At 36.1% G+C, this 19,093-nt stretch overlaps 4 protein-coding genes across 4 annotated transcripts; 2 read left to right on the top strand and 2 right to left on the bottom strand.

The window, feature by feature from the left end:
- Window positions 1–346: 346 nt before the first annotated feature.
- Window positions 347–2,354, bottom strand: LOC18608478 (sugar transport protein 11-like). Its single transcript, XM_007043198.3, is given in 4 exon segments — window positions 347–1,092; window positions 1,202–1,801; window positions 1,897–2,313; window positions 2,316–2,354. Coding segments are annotated over 4 exon segments (1,437 nt in total). The 3' UTR covers window positions 347–711.
- Window positions 2,355–4,736: 2,382 nt separating this feature from the next.
- Window positions 4,737–6,618, top strand: LOC18608477 (sugar transport protein 4-like). Its single transcript, XM_018114875.1, has 4 exons — window positions 4,737–4,869; window positions 5,000–5,325; window positions 5,419–6,048; window positions 6,163–6,618. Exons 1-4 carry the CDS (start codon window positions 4,737–4,739, stop codon window positions 6,616–6,618), a joined length of 1,545 nt encoding a protein of 514 aa, XP_017970364.1.
- Window positions 6,619–9,718: 3,100 nt separating this feature from the next.
- Window positions 9,719–11,720, top strand: LOC18608476 (Major facilitator superfamily protein). Its single transcript, XM_018115769.2, has 4 exons — window positions 9,719–9,854; window positions 9,971–10,296; window positions 10,393–11,022; window positions 11,129–11,720. The coding sequence occupies exons 1-4, from the start codon at window positions 9,719–9,721 to the stop codon at window positions 11,588–11,590; spliced, it is 1,554 nt and encodes a 517-aa protein (XP_017971258.1). The 3' UTR covers window positions 11,591–11,720.
- Window positions 11,721–12,390: 670 nt separating this feature from the next.
- Window positions 12,391–13,342, bottom strand: THX (thioredoxin X). The gene is made up of 2 exons (XM_007043194.3): window positions 12,877–13,342; window positions 12,391–12,726 (listed from the first exon to the last, which is right to left on the bottom strand). The coding sequence occupies exons 1-2, from the start codon at window positions 13,210–13,212 to the stop codon at window positions 12,520–12,522; spliced, it is 543 nt and encodes a 180-aa protein (XP_007043256.1). The 5' UTR covers window positions 13,213–13,342; the 3' UTR covers window positions 12,391–12,519.
- Between the last annotated feature and the right edge of the window lie 5,751 nt (window positions 13,343–19,093).

Raw genomic sequence — 19,093 nt, 5'->3', positions numbered from 1 at the left:
TAATTATAATTTTTTGGGCTCAATTTAATCTCTAAATTTTCGTTCAATTTCGTCCTCATACATTGAATTTTTATTCATATTAGTCCCTGTATTTTAAATTTTTTTCCACTTTAGTCCCTCTGGTTTTTTGGGTAGGAAAATTTTTACCCTTCTGTCTACCGCGTGGCAGTGCCACGTCATTCAGTCAATCACACATACATTGCCAAGTCGGCAAAGTTTGTCACGTTAACGTTGACGTCATCACCTTTAATGATAAAAATGGATGTCGTTAGGGAGAAGAACGAAATTGAAAAAATTTTCAAAATCAAAAGATTAAATTACTTCGATTTTGAGTAGAAAGATTAAATTAAACAAAATAGGAAAGGGACTACCTAGATCTTTTTACCTTTTTATTTATATGAGTTGCCCCCTCTATATTATTAGGGAAGAAGAGCAAACAGACAATCTAGGGTAACCCATTAATTATTTCTTGGCCTGAAGAGTTGAAGTCAATACAAATCGCTATTGTCTCAGTTCGTAAAGAAACAAATTCTAAAACCAGAGGGCTAATCAAATGTGCCTGTTCTTGTTGAAGTGGATCTCCGTGCTTGCTCACTTTTCCTTTGGGTTTCAATTGTGCTATATTTTTGCTCAGCAAACAGCCTCGTCTCTCGAAGCTTGATTGCCAATGGCGGCTTCATCGGGGATGTACTTTCCCCAGAACCAATGCTTCTAACAAACTCTGTTCATCTCTTCAATTGGGACGTTCTTCGTCTCAGGCAAGAACAAGTGAATGAAGACAGTCATGGTTATAACAAAGACAGCGAAGAAAAAGAAGAGGCCAAACTTCATGTGGCAAAGCAAGGAGAGGAAAGTTTGAGCAATGAAGAAGGTGAAGAGCATGTTAACTGAGACATTAATTGCTTGTCCAGCTGATCTGATTTCTAGAGGGCAGATCTCAGTAGGTACCAGCCACCCCGATGGCCCCCAAGACCATGCAAATGCTGCAACGTACACACAGATTAAGAACACCAGCAAATTGGCATCGGTTTTCGACAAAGTCCCCTCACCATTGACCCCAAACTTCAAGGCTACCATGATTCCAACTGCAACCTGTGGCAATCATAAAAATGCAAACATCAATTTCAATCGCAAATTCTATACAGAAAGAAAATTAAAAGTGTGTTGGCCATTGAATGGTAAGGTAAATAAAGCTAGCTACCTGGCTAATAATCATTTGGGCGCCGCCTTCAAGCAATAAAACCCTTCTTCCAAACCTATCGACCGAGAAGATGGAAACAACCGTGGCAAGCACATTCACTAAACCGGTTATAACTGCGGACATAAGTGACGCGTCATCACCGAAGCCTAAGGTCTTGAAGAGAACAGGCGCATAAAACATGATAACATTGATGCCAGTAAGCTGCTGGAAGAACGGGATAAGAGTGCAAAGAGCGAGTTGGGGCCTATATCTTTTCTCTAGGATGTTCCTCCAGGGGTGTTCCACTTTCTTTGCAGCTTCGCTGGCATCAACGAGGTCTTGGAATTCGTCATCAACATCCTGAGTGCCACGAACCCTTTGTAACATTCGTTTTGCCACTGCAGTGTCAGGCAAGAGGACAGCTCCGATAACCATCATTATCGCAGGAATAGCTGCAAGAGCTAAAGAAAGTCTCCATCCCCATCCACCCTCGATCTTTGCTGTGCCATAGTTAATAAGACCAGCTGCCAGAATCCCAATGGTAGCGGCCATTTGGAAACCAATGTTCAAAGCTCCTCTAATCTTTGCTGGTGCCATTTCTGATAGATAAACTGGAACAGACTGCCATGGATAAATAAGACAAGTTAATTTTTTGAGACAGATCGAAATCATATGTTCCATTAAAGAAGGCGAAATTAATAGTAGCAAATATTTACCTGGTTAGCAAATCCAACACCCACACCAAGCAACAAGCGGCCAATGATCAACAATCCAACATTCATGGCAACACCATTAAGGATTGAGCCAATAAGGAAAACAAGGCCCCCAATAAACATGGAAGGTTTCCGACCAAAGGTCCTTGTCACCGCAGCAGCAAAAAAGGAGGCTACCAAAGCGGCAAAGTAGAGTGATGAGGTGAACAATGTTAGTAGCTGGCTATCAAATTTGCAATACTCGCTTTCATGAGCGGCCTCATCTTTCTGTTTTTCTAAAACTGATGGGAAGAACTTCTTCAGAAACGATTCCATTGAAGTCACGCCTCCTGAGATTCCAATATCATATCCGAAGAGGAGACCTCCCATTGCAGCAACCATACAAGTGATCACCACGAAGGCGGTGACACGGCCTTCATATTACTTCCCCTGCCTTGAGCAACAAAACCTCCTCCAGCCATCTTCAAATTTTGACGATTTAGTCTTAAAAGTTTTTTCTTCTTCAGAATATTGATGTCTCTGATCTGAAATGAACCTCGGATTATAAAGGTTAGCAAATGCCTCTTAGGCCTGTACAGGCGGAGGATTTCTTGATGAATTCATTACAAATATAGGGCTCAACTATATTTCTATATTACAGTCAGGCCTTTGATGACATTATCCACTGTTTTTTAATTCTATCGTTCCGTTTTTCCCTTTGTAGTGTTAGTAATGGTGATAGCAAATTAAAGCTATATATAGCTGGATGAGCCTTTGCACAGGACAGTAAATATTAATTTATGGATAAAGATATATCAGCTGGGCTTAGAAATAGAAAATAACATCAACTACCTAGAAGTATTTTGAATTAGTTATATGCAAAAACAAAAATATTGATAAGGATCCAGAGCCTAAAACATTAAAGTCTAAATTTGGGTATGACATCCTGTATGGGTTTGATCACTTGAATTTTCTGCCAAACCTTTCTTTGTGACTGCAAGCTTCATAGCAGTACTATTTATTTCTAAAAAACTTTGCGTTTTCAAGTACTGGAGTCTGGAAAAAAGATGCATCAAACATTATCTAAGCAGTTATTGACTCGTTTCGAACCCTATAAGCAATGATTTTCACCCATGAAAAGAGAAACACAGCGGTGTAAGGTTTTAAGGATGGAAGCTTAACATTTTCATTAAAAGAAAGAAAAAGAGAAAACCATAGCTCTGTCTGAATTGAGAAGCTTTTGCTGTTTGGAATTTATTTCGACAAAGAGCAAGACAGATCTCATGTACTCTCCCACAAGGACTTCACCCACCACTCAGTCGTTATTGCAGGGACATTAAGCCTGCACGTACGACATGTTGTGAAGCCCTTGAGGGAGAGTGAATGCGAGTTGCCTTGTTATATTTTGTATCTATCGCTTGCTTCTGCTAACTCCTGAGTCTGAAAAATTTAGGGCAGAAAGGACTTGTTTATATAGCCTCAGAAGCATAACCTCTGATCAGTTGGATATGACAGATTCTGATAAGATTAGAGAATAAGTCTGGTTGTCCTTTATAATTTTCACGTGGCTGCTTGAGCCTGATCTTATAGGTAAACTATAAGCACCTACTAAATCAAGTAGTAATGTATTCATGATCATATGTCCATTGATCCCTTAGGTATCCACTTGCATGAGTAAAATTTTGGTATTTTACCTGCCTCTAATCGAGATAGCTAAGAGCTAAAAGAATCCACAGATTTGATAGTGTAAAGTGAATAATTAATATTCTTGCTAACCAAGCAGTCTGATAATGTGATGCTTCTTCGATTATGTTTCTACTTGTCTCTTGAATGAACTTAAGAGGTAGGCCATGACAGGGGAGGCTGTGCTTCTCCAAAAGGAGGAATATAGAACTGGATGAGAATCCTAATCTTTAGTACTACATAATTAATCTAAGTTGATATTCCATTGAAGCTAATAGTGATATACCGAAAAATACTACAAGTTTCTAGAACTAGAAACCATATATAGAATCATATATGATAATATGCTAAACCTAAGTTTTATGTACAAAGAAAGCAACAAGTGTTACCTATGGAAGAAACAAATAACCATTTAACCAGATCTAATCTAGTCATTGTATGGCCGCAGTTTAGCCCAATAAAATTCAAACAACCGTATTCTAATTAACAGTTTTAATGGGGCTCATGGTATTAGAAATGGAATCCAATTTTGACCCAAAACTACTACTGTAATATTTCTTTAATTATGTCTGATTATGCAGCTGGAGAGCAACATTAGCAAAATCAACAAGCATATTTTATCATTGATCAGCTGATAATTCAGCTCAGTTCCTTAAACGGGTTAGTCTCTTTCCCTTGGATCTTCTCACTTTTCCTTAATTTTTCTTCTTACAAATTCTTTATCAAGTTATTACTCCCTACCTTGTAAGCTTTCAGTTTCTAGTTTCTTTAGCTCAGAAGGAAAAAAGAAATGCAAGTTTCCACTGTGTGTTGCTATTTAGGCACGTTACCAAGTCCAAAGTTTCCAAAATGGCCTAGCGAACTAAAATGCGGTCAAGACTAACGGTATGCCAAAACCAGTCTCAGAACATTCAAATTTCCAAAAAAAGGCATAACAGAAAAAGAAATCAGTGGATGGGAAGTTATTCAAAATATATATATATAAAGCTGAGTTCTACTAGTTATCCAGATACTATAAAGTAGGGATTAAAAAAACAGAAAGAAAAAATGCACAAGGTCGTAAACTTAAAGGATCCGCATGCAAAAAATAAACCTTGTAAATAGTTCGACAAAACTCGCTGTTTAATCACTTGTTTGATTTTCTAGGATAGGTCTAAAGATTCACATTAGTTCTGCTAGAGATGGCTGGGGGTGTTTATATTGATGATACTGGAGTGAAACATTATGAGGCTAGAGTCACTTTCTTTGTTTTAGTGACTTGCATGGTAGCGGCCACAGGTGGTCTCATCTTTGGTTATGACCTTGGAATTTCAGGTAAAAAAACATAAACCTCTTTGTTGATGTAGTCAAATCTACCAAGAATTTTGGAGCTGTTTAGATGGTATAGGATGATGACCTATTAAGTAATAACATTCTTTTGATTGCAATTCCATAATTTCTGCAGGAGGGGTGACCTCAATGGAAGAATTTCTCAAGTTGTTCTTCCCATCAGTTTATAAGAACCAGAAAAATAAAACTGGTCATGAGAATAATTGGTGCAAATTCGACAGCCAGCTTCTGACACTGTTTACCTCTTCCCTTTATCTTGCTGCTTTGGTAGCTTCCTTCTTTGCCTCTGCAATGACGAGGAAATTTGGTCGAAGATTGTCCATGTTATTAGGAGGTTTTATTTTTTTCCTTGGCGCTATCATTAATGGTGCTGCTAGGAATATTGAAATGCTTATCGTTGGACGTGTGCTTCTTGGTGTAGGCGTTGGATTTGCTAATCAGGTAAACTTTTGCTATTCCTTTCACCTTTTTTTACATCTTCCTGTCTAACTTCTCATCAGAAGACTCAAGCATGACTGTGTTTATTTATGGCAGTCCGTTCCCGTTTATCTATCAGAAATGGCACCTGCAAAGCTTAGAGGAGCACTCAACATTGGCTTTCAGATGGCAATTACAATTGGGATTCTAATTGCAAATCTAGTGAATTATGGCTCGAACAAGATCAAGGGTGGATGGGGTTGGAGACTTTCCTTGGGCCTTGCAGCTGTCCCTGCAACAATAATGACTGTTGGGTCATTTTTCTTGCCAGACACTCCCAATTCCCTCATTGACAGAGGCCACACTGATAGGGCCAAAAAAATGCTGCAAAAAATTCGTGGCACTAACAATGTGGATGAGGAGTTCGAAGATCTTGTTAGTGCTAGTGAGGCTGCAAAGGAAGTAAAACACCCTTGGAGGAACATCACCAAGAGAAGATACAGGCCTCAACTTGCCATCACCTTCCTCATTCCGTTTTTCCAGCAGCTCACTGGCATTAACGTGATTATGTTCTATGCCCCCGTCCTGTTTAAGACTATTGGATTTGGTGATGACGCCTCTCTCATGTCTGCAGTTATAACCGGTGGAGTCAATGTCCTAGCCACGTTTGTTTCTGTCTTCTCAGTTGACAGGTTCGGTAGAAGGGTTTTGTTCCTTGAAGGTGGCGTCCAAATGGTTGTGTCTCAGGTAACTAGACTACTAAAACTTTTTGCCCACTTCTGTCCCAAAATCTCCATTCTAAAGCAACCGATAACTGAGTTCCCTTTCCTTTTTAACATCAACTTATTTGTTCCATTGTAGATTGCTGTCGGTGTCATTTTGGGGTTGAAATTTGGTACCGATGGTGAAGGATCCTTATCAAAAGGCTACGCTGACTTTGTTCTCTTCTTGATTTGCGCGTATGTGGCAGCATTTGCATGGTCATGGGGTCCCTTGGGATGGCTAGTACCAAGTGAAATCTGCCCTCTAGAGATCCGATCCGCAGGGCAAGCCATCAATGTTTCTGTCAACATGTTCTTCACTTTCATCATTGCTCAACTTTTTCTCTCCATGCTTTGCCACATGAAATTCGGCCTTTTCTTCTTCTTCGCTGCATTCGTTGTTACAATGACTATTTTCATATTTTACTTTTTGCCTGAGACAAAGAGCGTACCGATCGAGGAGATGAATAGAGCGTGGAAGGCACATTGGTTTTGGGGAAAATACATTCCTAGTGATGCTGTTCATGGCCACGGCCATTGCTCACCTAATGTTTGAAGGATTTGGCTTAAGGTTTTTGGCCCCTGTCACAATATCACAGGCTGAGGTTTCAGCTTGGAATGGCTCAAAATGAGAGGATGGAAAGCAACGAAAGCAAAAAAAATTAAGCAAAAAATGAAGAGAGAGAAGAAGGATTTAATTCTAAAACTATTTCTTTCAGGCAAGCTGTTTGCCTAACCATCTTCGGTTGCAAAGGAAAATGGCAAGTGGAATGTGACGTTGGCTGCCCTCTTCCTTGTGCAAATCTGTTTGCAGCTTGATTGTGTCTTGTACTTGTTTTGTACCTTAACACTAAAGTACAGTTGAAGGTTCATTCTCACTCAAAATTCCGAACCATTAACTATTTCCTTGAGCCAAAGAAACAAGAAATTTACTACGCTAAGCACATAAAAAGCTTAAAATTAGTGAACCCTAGCATCTTTTTCTTCTTTTTCCAATGTAGTTTACTGTGAGAGAGGGGAGATGGCTATGTCTCAGCCAGTCAGCACTCAGACAAGGATGGAAGGAAGGAAGGGAGGAAGGAGAGTACTCTGTTGTACGCTTAAAATGCTAATGTATGTAATTGTTACTTTCATGTATTAGGAAGGACTACTTTGTCTTTCACATGTAAATTTCTCTTGTATGTATATATTTGTTAAGGAGAAATACAAGACTCATTTGAAGGTATCAGAGCGACTTGGAATGTCAACAAGTGTTGCATTCACATCTATCCCTGCATGCGCAATGTCAACGGAATCAAGTATCTCTCGTATTTCTACAACAATATCTACCACGCATACGATGCCCACCCAAAACCCCATATTTCTTCCTCCTATCCTATCTCACTGCTTCCTCCCAAACGTTATCTTCCTATTCGAGTTTTGACTCTTTTCTCGACCATTGTGCTCACCATATCAATTTGTCGCGTCTTCCTCACCTTTCTTGGACCCCCTTAGTCGGAGCATCTCTCCGATCACCATTTTCAGTTCGCATAAATTCTAAAAAAGTTCTTGTAAATTCGTTTATCCAATTAAAATGTTTAATTTTTATTGTATTTAAATAAATTTTTTAATTTTTATTTTAGTTCAAAAAACACTTTTGACCGAACGAGAATATAACCATTAAACCTAATATGAGTTGTCCCTTTTTTCTCATATGACAAATAACATGACTAATTGACATAATCACATGACAAAGCACAACCAATCGCCTATCGTCAATTGCCAATCACTAGTCATCATCATTTATCAATACTGAATCACAAAAAAGAATCATTTTTCAATTCATCTCCTTCACCTATTTTCTTTAATAAGAGTAATTTTTTGAAAGTCTTTTCCGATCCTTTTTCTCTAAAATCTTAAAAAAAATGAAAGGTCTAAAAATCCCACATCTAGGTTTTGTTTTTAAGATCTGAAAAGGGAAAAGGAATTGTCATGAGAAACCAAAAAATAGGATTCTTTTATGTTTACATATATATAAACCCGACCCTAAATTAAATCTTTATATAATTATTATGGTGCCTAGTTACGTAAAATTCTAAATTAATAAACCTGCACTCTTTAAAAATAAATTCTTAATAAAACTAATTGAAATTTCAATGCTAATAGTTAAATATGAAAAAAGTTTTAAAAGTTCCGTTATCCAATAATAAGATGAAATTTCAATGAATCACATATCATAAAGATATTCATTATAACATACAAATCGCTTGCTTCACTATTGCTCACTAATTATTTATTATCTTGCCATGTAAGGTTATAAAATTTGGCAAATCTCTATGCAAATGCAACACTACTCATGGAATGAAAAAGGAAAAATAATGGGGATAAAAGGACACAAAAGATTTGGATGCGATGCGAGACCTCTCCTAATTTAAGCCTAAACAGCTGGCTCCATGCTATTATACATATATTCCTAATCTTCTTCTTCACATAAAGCAATAAGCACCTAGCTTGGTATAAGTGGCCCATACGCTTTTATGTTCATACATGGGAATATGAGTGCCAAATATAGTGAATGCAAAGCTAGTTGAGATCATATTTTGGGATGGATGGAAAATTACTAATTAATTACTAACGAGTCAAAATAAACAAAGATGATAATTATTTGAATTTCCAAAAACTTGCCCATGGAATGGAAAATACCAACACAAGTCATAAGTAGATGAACTTTTCTTTCTTTCTTTTTCTTTTTTTTTTTTTTTGATTTTTTACAAAGACAAATTAGATATTAATATATTACAGAATAAATGATTTGGTATTTACAAATAATCAGAATGACAACTAATTACTGGATTAATATAGCAAAAGCTAAATACTAATAAAGAGTGAAACAACAATGACAACATAACAACATTAACAGAGGAGATGACTGTGTTATGTGTCAAAACCTATAGCAGTTGATGCTTTAGAGGCTTACCTTCAAGATCCATACATATATGGGGAAATGATAAATACATGGAAAACAAACCAACTAAAATACAACAGAAAAGATCTTAACATAACGTTTGGTGGATTCCGACTTGCACCACTTAGACCTAAGTTTAAATTAGTTTCCTTATATAGTCCAAAACTCTTCTCATGACCAGCCAAAATTATCTTAGCCATATATACCCCGGGCAAACCACTTAAATTGGTAGATTTTATGGATAAGGATTTCCATTGCTACAAAAGAAAAAAAAAATGATGACTATGGATAGAGACTAGGTAGAATCCAGTGGTAATCGCAATGCTAGGGTCTGAAAATAGCATTTCCAAAGGTATGAATTTAATAAAAGAGGGAAAGCCAGTTAAATGTTGAAAAATATGTCCTATTTTTGCAGCAATGTTGTTAGAAATAAGCACGTTTTTAGGGCCCTAGCAGGCCACTTGATCACATATATAAAACCAGGCATTTCATCTAGGATTTAGCAGTGGGAGGTCAGAGAGTTACATTTCCTTTTCTTCCTTGGTGGTATGCGGGACCTTTGCGGGCAAATTCCTTTGAAAGATCCTCAACTATCACCGTAAAAACATCCCCAGTATATCACCAAACCTGGAAGGGAAAAACAAAAGTCCTTAGACACTACTTTTCTTGAGTTGCATAAAGGACAGAGTGAGTTACCTGCGTGGATTGAGAGATGGCAGGAGGAGGATTTGTTGCTCAACAAGGTGGAGGGGCCAGCTATGAAGGTCGTGTCACCGCCTTTGTGGTGTGCACCTGTCTGATTGCCGCCACTGGCGGTCTCCTCTTCGGTTATGACCTTGGAATCTCAGGTTCAGACTATGATTGCCTGTCTTGTTATGATCTTTTCATCTTAATTAGTGGAGCATGTAATTTTGTGTTTCTTTTCCAAGACTCTGACTTGGTATTCTTTTTCAAATCTCTGCAGGAGGGGTGACCTCAATGGAACCGTTTCTGAAAAAGTTCTTCCCTTCGGTTTTTGCAAAACAGAATGATGCAGCCAAACACGAAAGTGAGTATTGCAAATTTGATAGCCAGCTGCTCACATTGTTCACCTCTTCCCTCTACCTTGCTGCTTTGGTAGCTTCCTTCTTTGCTTCAGTTGTAACAAGGATCTTTGGCCGAAAAGTTTCCATGTTCGTTGGAGGCCTTGCTTTTCTCGTCGGTTCCATCTTAAATGGTGTTGCTATGAACGTTGCAGTCCTAATTATTGGCCGTTTGTTGCTTGGTGTGGGTGTTGGATTTGCTAATCAGGTAAAACTTGTTGCTCTTCCGGCTACTTGTTTATTTCATCCTCCTACCTCCTTTCTATCTTAAGGGACTTATAGATGATTTGTTCATCCACGACAGTCTGTTCCAGTTTACCTATCCGAAATGGCACCAGCAAAGATTAGAGGAGCTTTGAACATTGGTTTCCAAATGGCCATTACAATTGGAATTCTAGTCGCAGGCCTTATTAACTATGGTACAGCAAAGATCGAAGGTGGATGGGGATGGAGAGTTTCTCTGGCTCTTGCAGTCGTTCCTGCCTTAGTGATGACCCTTGGAGCGATCGTGCTACCAGACACTCCCAATTCTATTCTTGAGAGAGGCCATTCTGAGAAGGCAAGACAAATGTTGCAAAAAGTTCGAGGCACCCAAAACGTTGATGATGAGTTTCAAGACCTTGTTGATGCGAGTGAAGCTGCCAAGAAGGTGGATCACCCGTGGAGGAACATTCTCCAACCAAGATACAGGCCTCAACTTGTCCTCTGCATTCTCATTCCATTCTTCCAACAACTCACTGGCATTAATGTGATCATGTTTTATGCACCTGTTCTCTTCAAGACCTTGGGTTTTGGTGATGACGCGTCACTCATGTCCGCGGTTATCTCTGGCACTGTGAATGTCCTCGCCACAATTGTTTCCATTTATTCTGCTGATAGGTACGGAAGAAGGATTTTGTTCCTTGAAGGTGGCGTTCAAATGATTATTAGCCAGGTAATTGAATGCCTTTTATCATCATACATAAGCTCCTCAAGACTCTTATTTTTTGGGTAGAATTTTTTGTTGACATTGTGACTTTTTTTTCTCTATTTTGCTATAGTTTGCGGTTGGAATCACGATAGCCTTGAAGTTTGGGCTCAATGGTGAGGGGACCTTGTCAAAATCTGATGCCAACTTCCTGCTTTTCTTAATCTGTGTGTACGTAGCAGCATTCGCATGGTCCTGGGGGCCATTGGGATGGTTGGTACCTAGTGAGATTTGCCCTCTAGAGATCCGATCAGCTGGACAAGCCATCAACGTTGCAGTTAACATGATCTTCACCTTCATCATTGCTCAAGTTTTCCTCTCCATGCTTTGCCACATGAAGTTTGGCCTCTTCTTTTTCTTCGCTGCCTTTGTTATAATCATGACTATCGTCATTTACTTCTTCTTGCCTGAGACAAAGAACGTCCCGATTGAAGAGATGAACAAAGTATGGAAGCAACACTGGTTCTGGGCCAAGTACATCCCAGATGAGGCTGTCATTGGTGCCAACCGCAAAGTTGAGCAAAGGGATGCTTGAAGCAAGATCCAACACATGTGCTTTGCTAATTATTTAGGTTAAGGTTCTGGTTGTGACCATCAGGAAAGGAAAATAACATGAAGCAACAGCAGAACAACAAAAACAAAGCTCTGTACCCTTTCACCTTTACTATGACACACCGAAACTTGACCAAACTTTAAGTCTTTCTGAAAACTGTCGTTATCTCCTGACCAGACAATCGTACAACTCAATTAAAGATTATAAGTTTCTTACACACACAAAAAGAGGTTATTAAAATGGACTAAAGAAGAATGTGAGATACACCTAAAAAAAAAAACAAGGGATTACTTATAATAACAGAGTGTCAACCAGTGGCTTAAAACCAAGAAAATCACAGCCCAACTTCCTTTCGAGTTGAGCACCACCCACCAAAAAGAGGAGGTGGCTCTGCACCTCTAAACAGAATTTACAGAAAACTAGTTGTTATTGCAACATTAGGCTGTAACAGAGCGTTTAGGGACAACCATAACAAGTTTTCCTACCAATCCTACTGATTACCATTAATCAAAAGCTCATATTTGATAACCTATCCTTCTATAACTCTACACACCACAAATTACCACTCCTTCCAAATAGTTTTTTTCAATCTTAAATAGTAAATAATACTAGTACTAATTTCGACACATGATCCATCGATAACCTGTAAGAAACTTATCAGATATAAATATCAAATACTAGTATAAATTTGTAATCAGAACACAATTATCCACCCCCAAAAAACATATAATAAATCTAGACAGGTGGAGAAGCCCACACATCCACACTGAACTGTACTCAGATTGTATCTCATGAAATTTCTAGGCATCTTTTATAGCTCAAAAAACTATACAAGTATTATTTAAACACCAATACGAAAATATAGAATAAAAACAAAAGGAAGTTAAAATAAAAGCAGGAGAGAATATCTGCTAAGCTACAGATATTGTCTCCAACAGAGCATCGAGATACTCTTTAAGCTTGGGCTTTGTAATCGCACCTTCTCTCCTACTTTCTGGCACTTCCTGCCCATCCTTGAACAGAATCAAGCTAGGCAATCCATAAACTTTGTACTCTTCAATCAGCTTTGGATTTGCATCATGATCTATTTTTACAACCACTAATCTGTCTCCATATTCCTAACAATTATTCAAGAAAAAAATACCCTCCGTTTAAAGAGAGATTAGAAAAACATAAATCATGTTTAAGTTCTTCATACTCATTCAATGGGTTTAAGTTCTCGATTAAAGGAATAAATACGTAATTGGATGATAAGTACATAAAGGAACCTGAGCGATTGATTCCATGGCGGGAGAGATTAAGCGGCAGGGCCCACACCAAGTGGCAACGAACTCAACGAGAACCGGACGTTTGGATTCCAGCACCGTGCTTTGGAACTCGCTCTCTTTTATTTCCTTAATGGCACCGCACTGTATCGAAAACTTAGGAACCGTAGAGGAACTAACCGACCGTAGAAGCGGTAGACGGTTTCTTCGAAGGCCGTTGATTGAAGGATTGAAAGAGAATGTTGCGGAGTAGAGTTTAGATGGGGAAGAAACTGAGCGGACCGGAGGGAGAGTTGACCGGACCACCAAAGACGATGAGCTCGAGAGAACGGTGTCCATGTTGAGGATTGGTTAAGTAAGATGAGATGAGAAGGAGATGTTGAGAGAGACTTCTTCAGAGCATTGCGCCTGTTTTTTTTTTTTTTTTTTTTCCCCTAAGATTTGGCGTAAGGAATTTCGTGTGTGTGGTTGTGATGGAGAAATGAGTGCGTCTACTTCCGGCTTGCCTGGGACCCCAACGATTAATCGTAGCCACTGGCCACATTGAAGACTTTTCACGTGAATACCACGTGACTCATTGCCACCTCACTCTTGTGGATTGTACCCTTTTTTCTTTTTCTTTTTTTTAACAAGAAAAACATTACTACTAAACACATATGGAGCTTCTCATGGAACCAGTTAATATGATTAGCCTGTTTTCCTTCTACATATATTGATGATATTATATGGCTCATAAAACAAGATAAGGTATGCTTTTGGTCCTATAATTTAAATTTATTCTCATATATTATTTAAGTTAGTTCCTACAAAGTTCCAATAAAAAAATCTATAAAATTAGATTTTTTTTTTTTTGGAATAGTATTTTAAGTAGATTTTTTTACAAAAAAAATATCTTACTTTTGTTTTTGTTGCTTTAAAATTGTTAAATTATGCAATTAGTGTCTATACTTTACAAAAAATATAGATTTAGTCTCTATATATAATTTGTGTAAATTAAGTCCCTACACTTTGTCGATTTGTTAATTTCAATCCCTAACTTTAACATTATTAAATTTCTCCGTTAAGTATTTAGATATGGCAATTTGATTAAGCTAATGTGACATTTCTTGCTAACATGGCATTAATTATGTGTTGACATGGCACAATCATGTTGATATGGCTTTGTTAATAGACAAACCCTAAAAACACCTTAACCCTAAGACAAAGAGAATACACTAAACACATACAAACAAAAATAATTCAAAGAGAAAGAAAACTTTTAAGCGTTAAATTGTTACAAGTTTGAGACTTGAATCGTCATAATAAGCTATAGGTTTTTGAAGATTTATCAATATAAGGTTAAGATTTGTCCGGTTTCAAGAGATGGCCAATAGTTGACACAGTTAACAAAGATAAAGAGTGAAGGGTAAAAATAAAATAAGTTCACAAGGAATCCAACCCAAAAACTATAGACAAAGCCAACAACAGTAGACATTGATCAATGGCAGATTTAGAATTTTGTATGAGGGGTAGTTAAAGAGTAATTATATAAGGTTATGGATCAGGTCAATGATTTGATTCGGAGTAAAAAATTAATTACTTTTAAAATAAAATTAAATTATAACATAAAATTTTATTAACAATTTAAATATAAGTTTTCAGATTTACCAATATAAATAGACATAAATTAAAAAGAAAAATTGACATTTGATTTTTACATTAAGTATCATAAGTTGTGATCGATATAATTTTATGCTTTCAAATTCATTTATGACAAAATCCGTATCAATAGTCTTGACAATCTCTTTCTTAATGTAAAGGATAAGTGTAGTAGCAAGAAAACCATCTTTCATCTTATTACGTAACCTTGTCTTTACAATTTTCATGTCTTTACAATTTTCATGTCTAAAAATGCACGTTTTGTAGTTACTATAGAAACTAGAAGAGTTAAGATAAGCTGACCTAAACGATCCAATAAAGGATATACAACTAATTTTTTTGTCTTTGAAATTAACTGGTACAGCTCTAAGAGAGTTGAAACACTTTGCAAACATGGATCTTGCCTAATATCAAGTTCAAAATGATCCAATTCATATTTCATATGCAATTTTTTTAAATGAATGAAGTCATTATAATAGAACTTTTGAGCAAGCTTGCAAATGTCATCAATCTTGAATAATTTAAATCCATCTTTAAGATCCAAAAATGAGCTAAGAATAAGTAACTCCATTGTATCTTCATTAAATCTACTATTTATCTCTTATAGCATTGAATCTATAGTACCAATGAATAAATCAATCCGATAATGATGCATCATTAGAATTTTCTTACCTTTCATTACTCGACCTCTACCTGATTGACGAGTACCATTCATATCAGGAATTGCTATCTCATGTTTCTCACAAAAAGACTTGACTTCTTAAAACAAAACATCCCACCCATTAGCTCTAAAGTTTTCAATAACTTTCTTTGTTGTAGCTACTAAATTCATTGCATTAAAAATGTCTTGTGATTACACTAAAGAAGTCCCCATAAATTATCTACCTTTTTCAAAATCTTTATCGTAAGATGCAGAATACAAACAAATTCAAATGTGGTCATCAAATCATAAACTCAATTAGTTAAGGCCCTTTAGGATAAGGTGTCACCTTCATTAATCATTTCACGTAGAACTTTGAGAATCGGTGATAACTCTCTAATATAGAGTTATTTAGACTTAATTTTGATAGTAATTTAGCTTAGTTTTTGTAATAATCTATAGAAATTAGTAGATTCTATTTAATTATTTTAAATTAGTTAATTTAGGTGAGTCAATCTAATCTTAGTTAATTTTATGCTTAATTTGGTATTAATGTGGTTAAGATAAGTTGTTATTGATTTATTTGTGCTTTTGTAGGTGTTTGATGAAAGAAGAATTTTAGTGGAAGAAGAAGTGCAATTTCAAGGTGCAGACTTCCATTGCATATGTTTTGGTATTTCGACTATAACACTCTTTACAGATCTCCAAATGAGATAATTCTTAAACCATTGGAAAGATAAGAGAAAAAGATATACTTTTATATTTACCACTTCGACCAGTTCGGCCTAGAAGGTGGTCAAAAATCTTGTCAAAGTTGATGTACTGCAGCAGTCCTTGAACAATTATGATTTTTGCAATTTAAATGGTCCAGGCAGTGACTTTGGAGGTAGTAGGCTGTAGCCCACATAGTTTGATAAGGAAATCTCAACTGAAATTGACTTCTTTCTTCACCTAATTTGGCCTAACTTCAAATCCCTATAAAAATAACCTTTTTGAGGATTTTTAGGGAGAAAAGGAAACACCAGATTGATAGCGGAGAGTCAAGCTACAAAGTCATTGAAGGTAAGAAGAATTTGCAGGATTCAAGGAGATTTGGAGATCAAGAATACAATTCTTGAGTTTTTCTATATTTTTGTTATTCTCTTATTTTCTTGGTTTTGTTTTTAATGTTTAATTTTATTTAATGATGATGTGTAACTTGATAGGGAACTAAACTTTTTATCTAAAATTATGATTGAACTTAATATGTAGTCTGAATTATTTATCTCTCTTTTACTTACATTTGATGGATTTAAGTTGTTTATTTTATTATGTTCTTAATGCTTTCTAATTGCTTGATCACCAATTAGATTGAATTGAAAACCTAGATTAAACCTTGATAAAGGAGATTTAGGTAGACTTTGAATAAAATAGCGTATGATCGAATACACTTAGTTGATTAGATTATTTGATTTGCATATAGGGTAGACATACACCTATAAGCCATATGTAGCCAAAATTAGAGCACAATCTTAATGAATCTTTCTTCATATAATTTGCATCAACATATAGTAAATTAATTGGGAGAGGTATTTTTATGAGAAACTCGATAAAGACTTGTAAATAATTTAAGACTCTAGGTTAGGAACTTAATCCATTAAACTAAGTTAAAAGAAAGAAACAATATTCAGATAAAGTATTGAGGAATATCATAATCTTAGGTTTGGTAATCACTAGAAGTTAATAAAATAATTATGTTGATATATTTTAGATTAGTTTTAGTTTTTAGTTTATTAGTTTTAATTTAATTTTAATTGTTTAGATAAAGTTAGAGTGTGTTAATTTTAGTAGTTAACAGTAAGAATTAATTTAATTTTTTGTGGGATCGACACTTTACTAATCACTATATTATATTTAAGATACGTATATTTGCATGGGTAGAAAATTGAACAACAGTCAGATTCCATAAATCAAGTAAGCTTTGACAAGACTTTAAATGAGAGCCCCATCGTGTATCACTTGCCCTTTTTAATGAGCCAACTTGATTTTTTTTCCTTTTCCAGTGTCAAGCTCATCAGTAGAAACCAACTCTACAATCTCAATTGCATGAGCAATTTACAAATGATTCTTTCTTTTTGTAAATGAATCAACAACATTAATAATTAAAGCCAGATAAGAGAAAAAATGCTAAATAGGAATAACATTTTTGCATGTCTCTATCAATATAAATAGTAGTCAATGAGCAAAACAATGAATGTAATAAGCAAATGGGCACTCTTTCAAAAATAATGTTCACAATCCATTCAATTCACCTCATATATTACTTGTTCCATCATATCCTTGCCCTTGTATATTTTGGATGCTAAGATTATGAAAAGCAAGCACATTACAAATTTTTGAATAGAAGCTTTAGTTTCCTCAACATGAGTCAAATTAAAGAACCTCTCTCGAATAAAGCCTTACTTATCAACAAATCTTAAGACAATAGCTATTTGCTCTCTGTTTCCATCATCTCATGATTCATCTACAAGAATACAAAATTTTGAATCACCAATTTCTTCCCAAATGAAACTTTGGATTTTGCTTGCATAAAGGGCCAAAATCTCCTTTTCAAATCATAAGAGATATATAAGAGGCATTTTGGGGGGCATTATCCAAGACAATTGAAACTACTTCTTTACTATAAAAAGCAATATGTTCTATGATTTCAACAACATTGCCACAATTAATTGAATCCTTACGTTTATTGTGAGCTCTAAAGGCAATTCCTTGAAATGCACACAACTTAGCAGCATCAATTGCAATATTCGTGTTAGAGAGTTCTTTGCAGATTAGAACTGCTCTGATACTGTGTAGAAAATATTCAAATCTAAGCAAAAACCCTAAACTGCTTGATAAAAAAATAAAAACTACATAAAGGGTTATTTATAATAGCCAACTAAACCTAAACTTACTTGATGTGCACAAAAAGTAATTATAATAGAAAATTAAACCTAAACCTACTTAATGTGCAAATAAATAAAATACAAATAAGAAAATTGTAGTAACCCGTATTTTGATACGGTAGCTGATAAAGTTTACGGATGCCAATTGAGATTGATTACTGAGTTAAAAAGGGTAATTCAGAAGTGAACCTGTAAAATCTCAATCTCCATAGGCACATAACTAGAAGTAGACGAGATAATGCGGATTAGGGATAATTTCATCATTTCTCTTGGTGAGCCCTTAAAAGTAGTTTTCTAATGTTATAAAGGTCCAAGTAGGCCTAAAGAATAGTTTGGGATAAAATATTTCGTATACAAGAAAATAATAATAAAATAAAAATATATTTATAGGAGAAGAATTTGCAGGATAAAAAGTGATTCGGAAGTCAATTGAGGCATAATAAGGTATTTTGGGTGCCAAGGAGACAAGAAGAGACAAAAGGAAATTTTTGGAATACATCGTGCACATAGCCGGAGTCATCGTGTGCATCCCCCCACATCGTGTATAATCAGTGTCATCGTGTACATCCCCCCACATCGTGCACACAGGCACTATTATCATCCATCTCCCTCACCACCACCATCACCGGCATGTGCATCCCCCCACATCGTGCACACGCACGGTTATAATTATCACACAACATCAACTATTTATGCACATGAGTTGGGTGAGATGATAGTGGTATTGGTGTTTACTTATGTATATATGTATATATATGATTGTGAAATAAAAGTTCATGAATATGGTATATGATTGTAATGCATGTGAAATTTGATATGATGAATCTTGAGAATTTCTCATTTTCTTGCAAATTGATCTTTATTGCAGCACCAAATGGATTTTTAGTGCAAAGGAGGTCCATTTTACACTTAGGTGCCTTACTTCTCACTGCAGCAGGAAACCTTCTGTTTTGGCAGCCGAAAACTTGTTGCAGCGAGAAACTCTCGGATTCTAGTATAGTGCTTTTACTTTGATGAA

Source organism: Theobroma cacao, chromosome 2 (genome assembly GCF_053813885.1).
Source record: "Theobroma cacao isolate CCN51 chromosome 2, ASM5381388v1, whole genome shotgun sequence".
Lineage (NCBI taxonomy): Eukaryota > Viridiplantae > Streptophyta > Magnoliopsida > Malvales > Malvaceae > Theobroma > Theobroma cacao.
Note: the sequence above shows the minus strand (reverse complement) of the source record. Positions and strands in the feature narration are given on the sequence as shown.

Bases quoted from the DNA above. Each gene is read 5' to 3' on its own strand.
- LOC18608477 (XM_018114875.1), top strand. From the start codon at position 4,737: ATGGCTGGGGGTGTTTATATTGATGATACTGGAGTGAAACATTATGAG. The intron at 5,326-5,418 runs GTAAACTTTTGC...TATTTATGGCAG, and splicing joins GCGTTGGATTTGCTAATCAG to TCCGTTCCCGTTTATCTATC. The intron at 6,049-6,162 runs GTAACTAGACTA...GTTCCATTGTAG, and splicing joins TCCAAATGGTTGTGTCTCAG to ATTGCTGTCGGTGTCATTTT.
- LOC18608476 (XM_018115769.2), top strand. From the start codon at position 9,719: ATGGCAGGAGGAGGATTTGTTGCTCAACAAGGTGGAGGGGCCAGCTAT. The intron at 9,855-9,970 runs GTTCAGACTATG...AAATCTCTGCAG, and splicing joins TTATGACCTTGGAATCTCAG to GAGGGGTGACCTCAATGGAA. The intron at 11,023-11,128 runs GTAATTGAATGC...ATTTTGCTATAG, and splicing joins TTCAAATGATTATTAGCCAG to TTTGCGGTTGGAATCACGAT.
- THX (XM_007043194.3), bottom strand. From the start codon at position 13,212: ATGGACACCGTTCTCTCGAGCTCATCGTCTTTGGTGGTCCGGTCAACT. The intron at 12,727-12,876 runs GTTCCTTTATGT...AATAATTGTTAG, and splicing joins CCATGGAATCAATCGCTCAG to GAATATGGAGACAGATTAGT.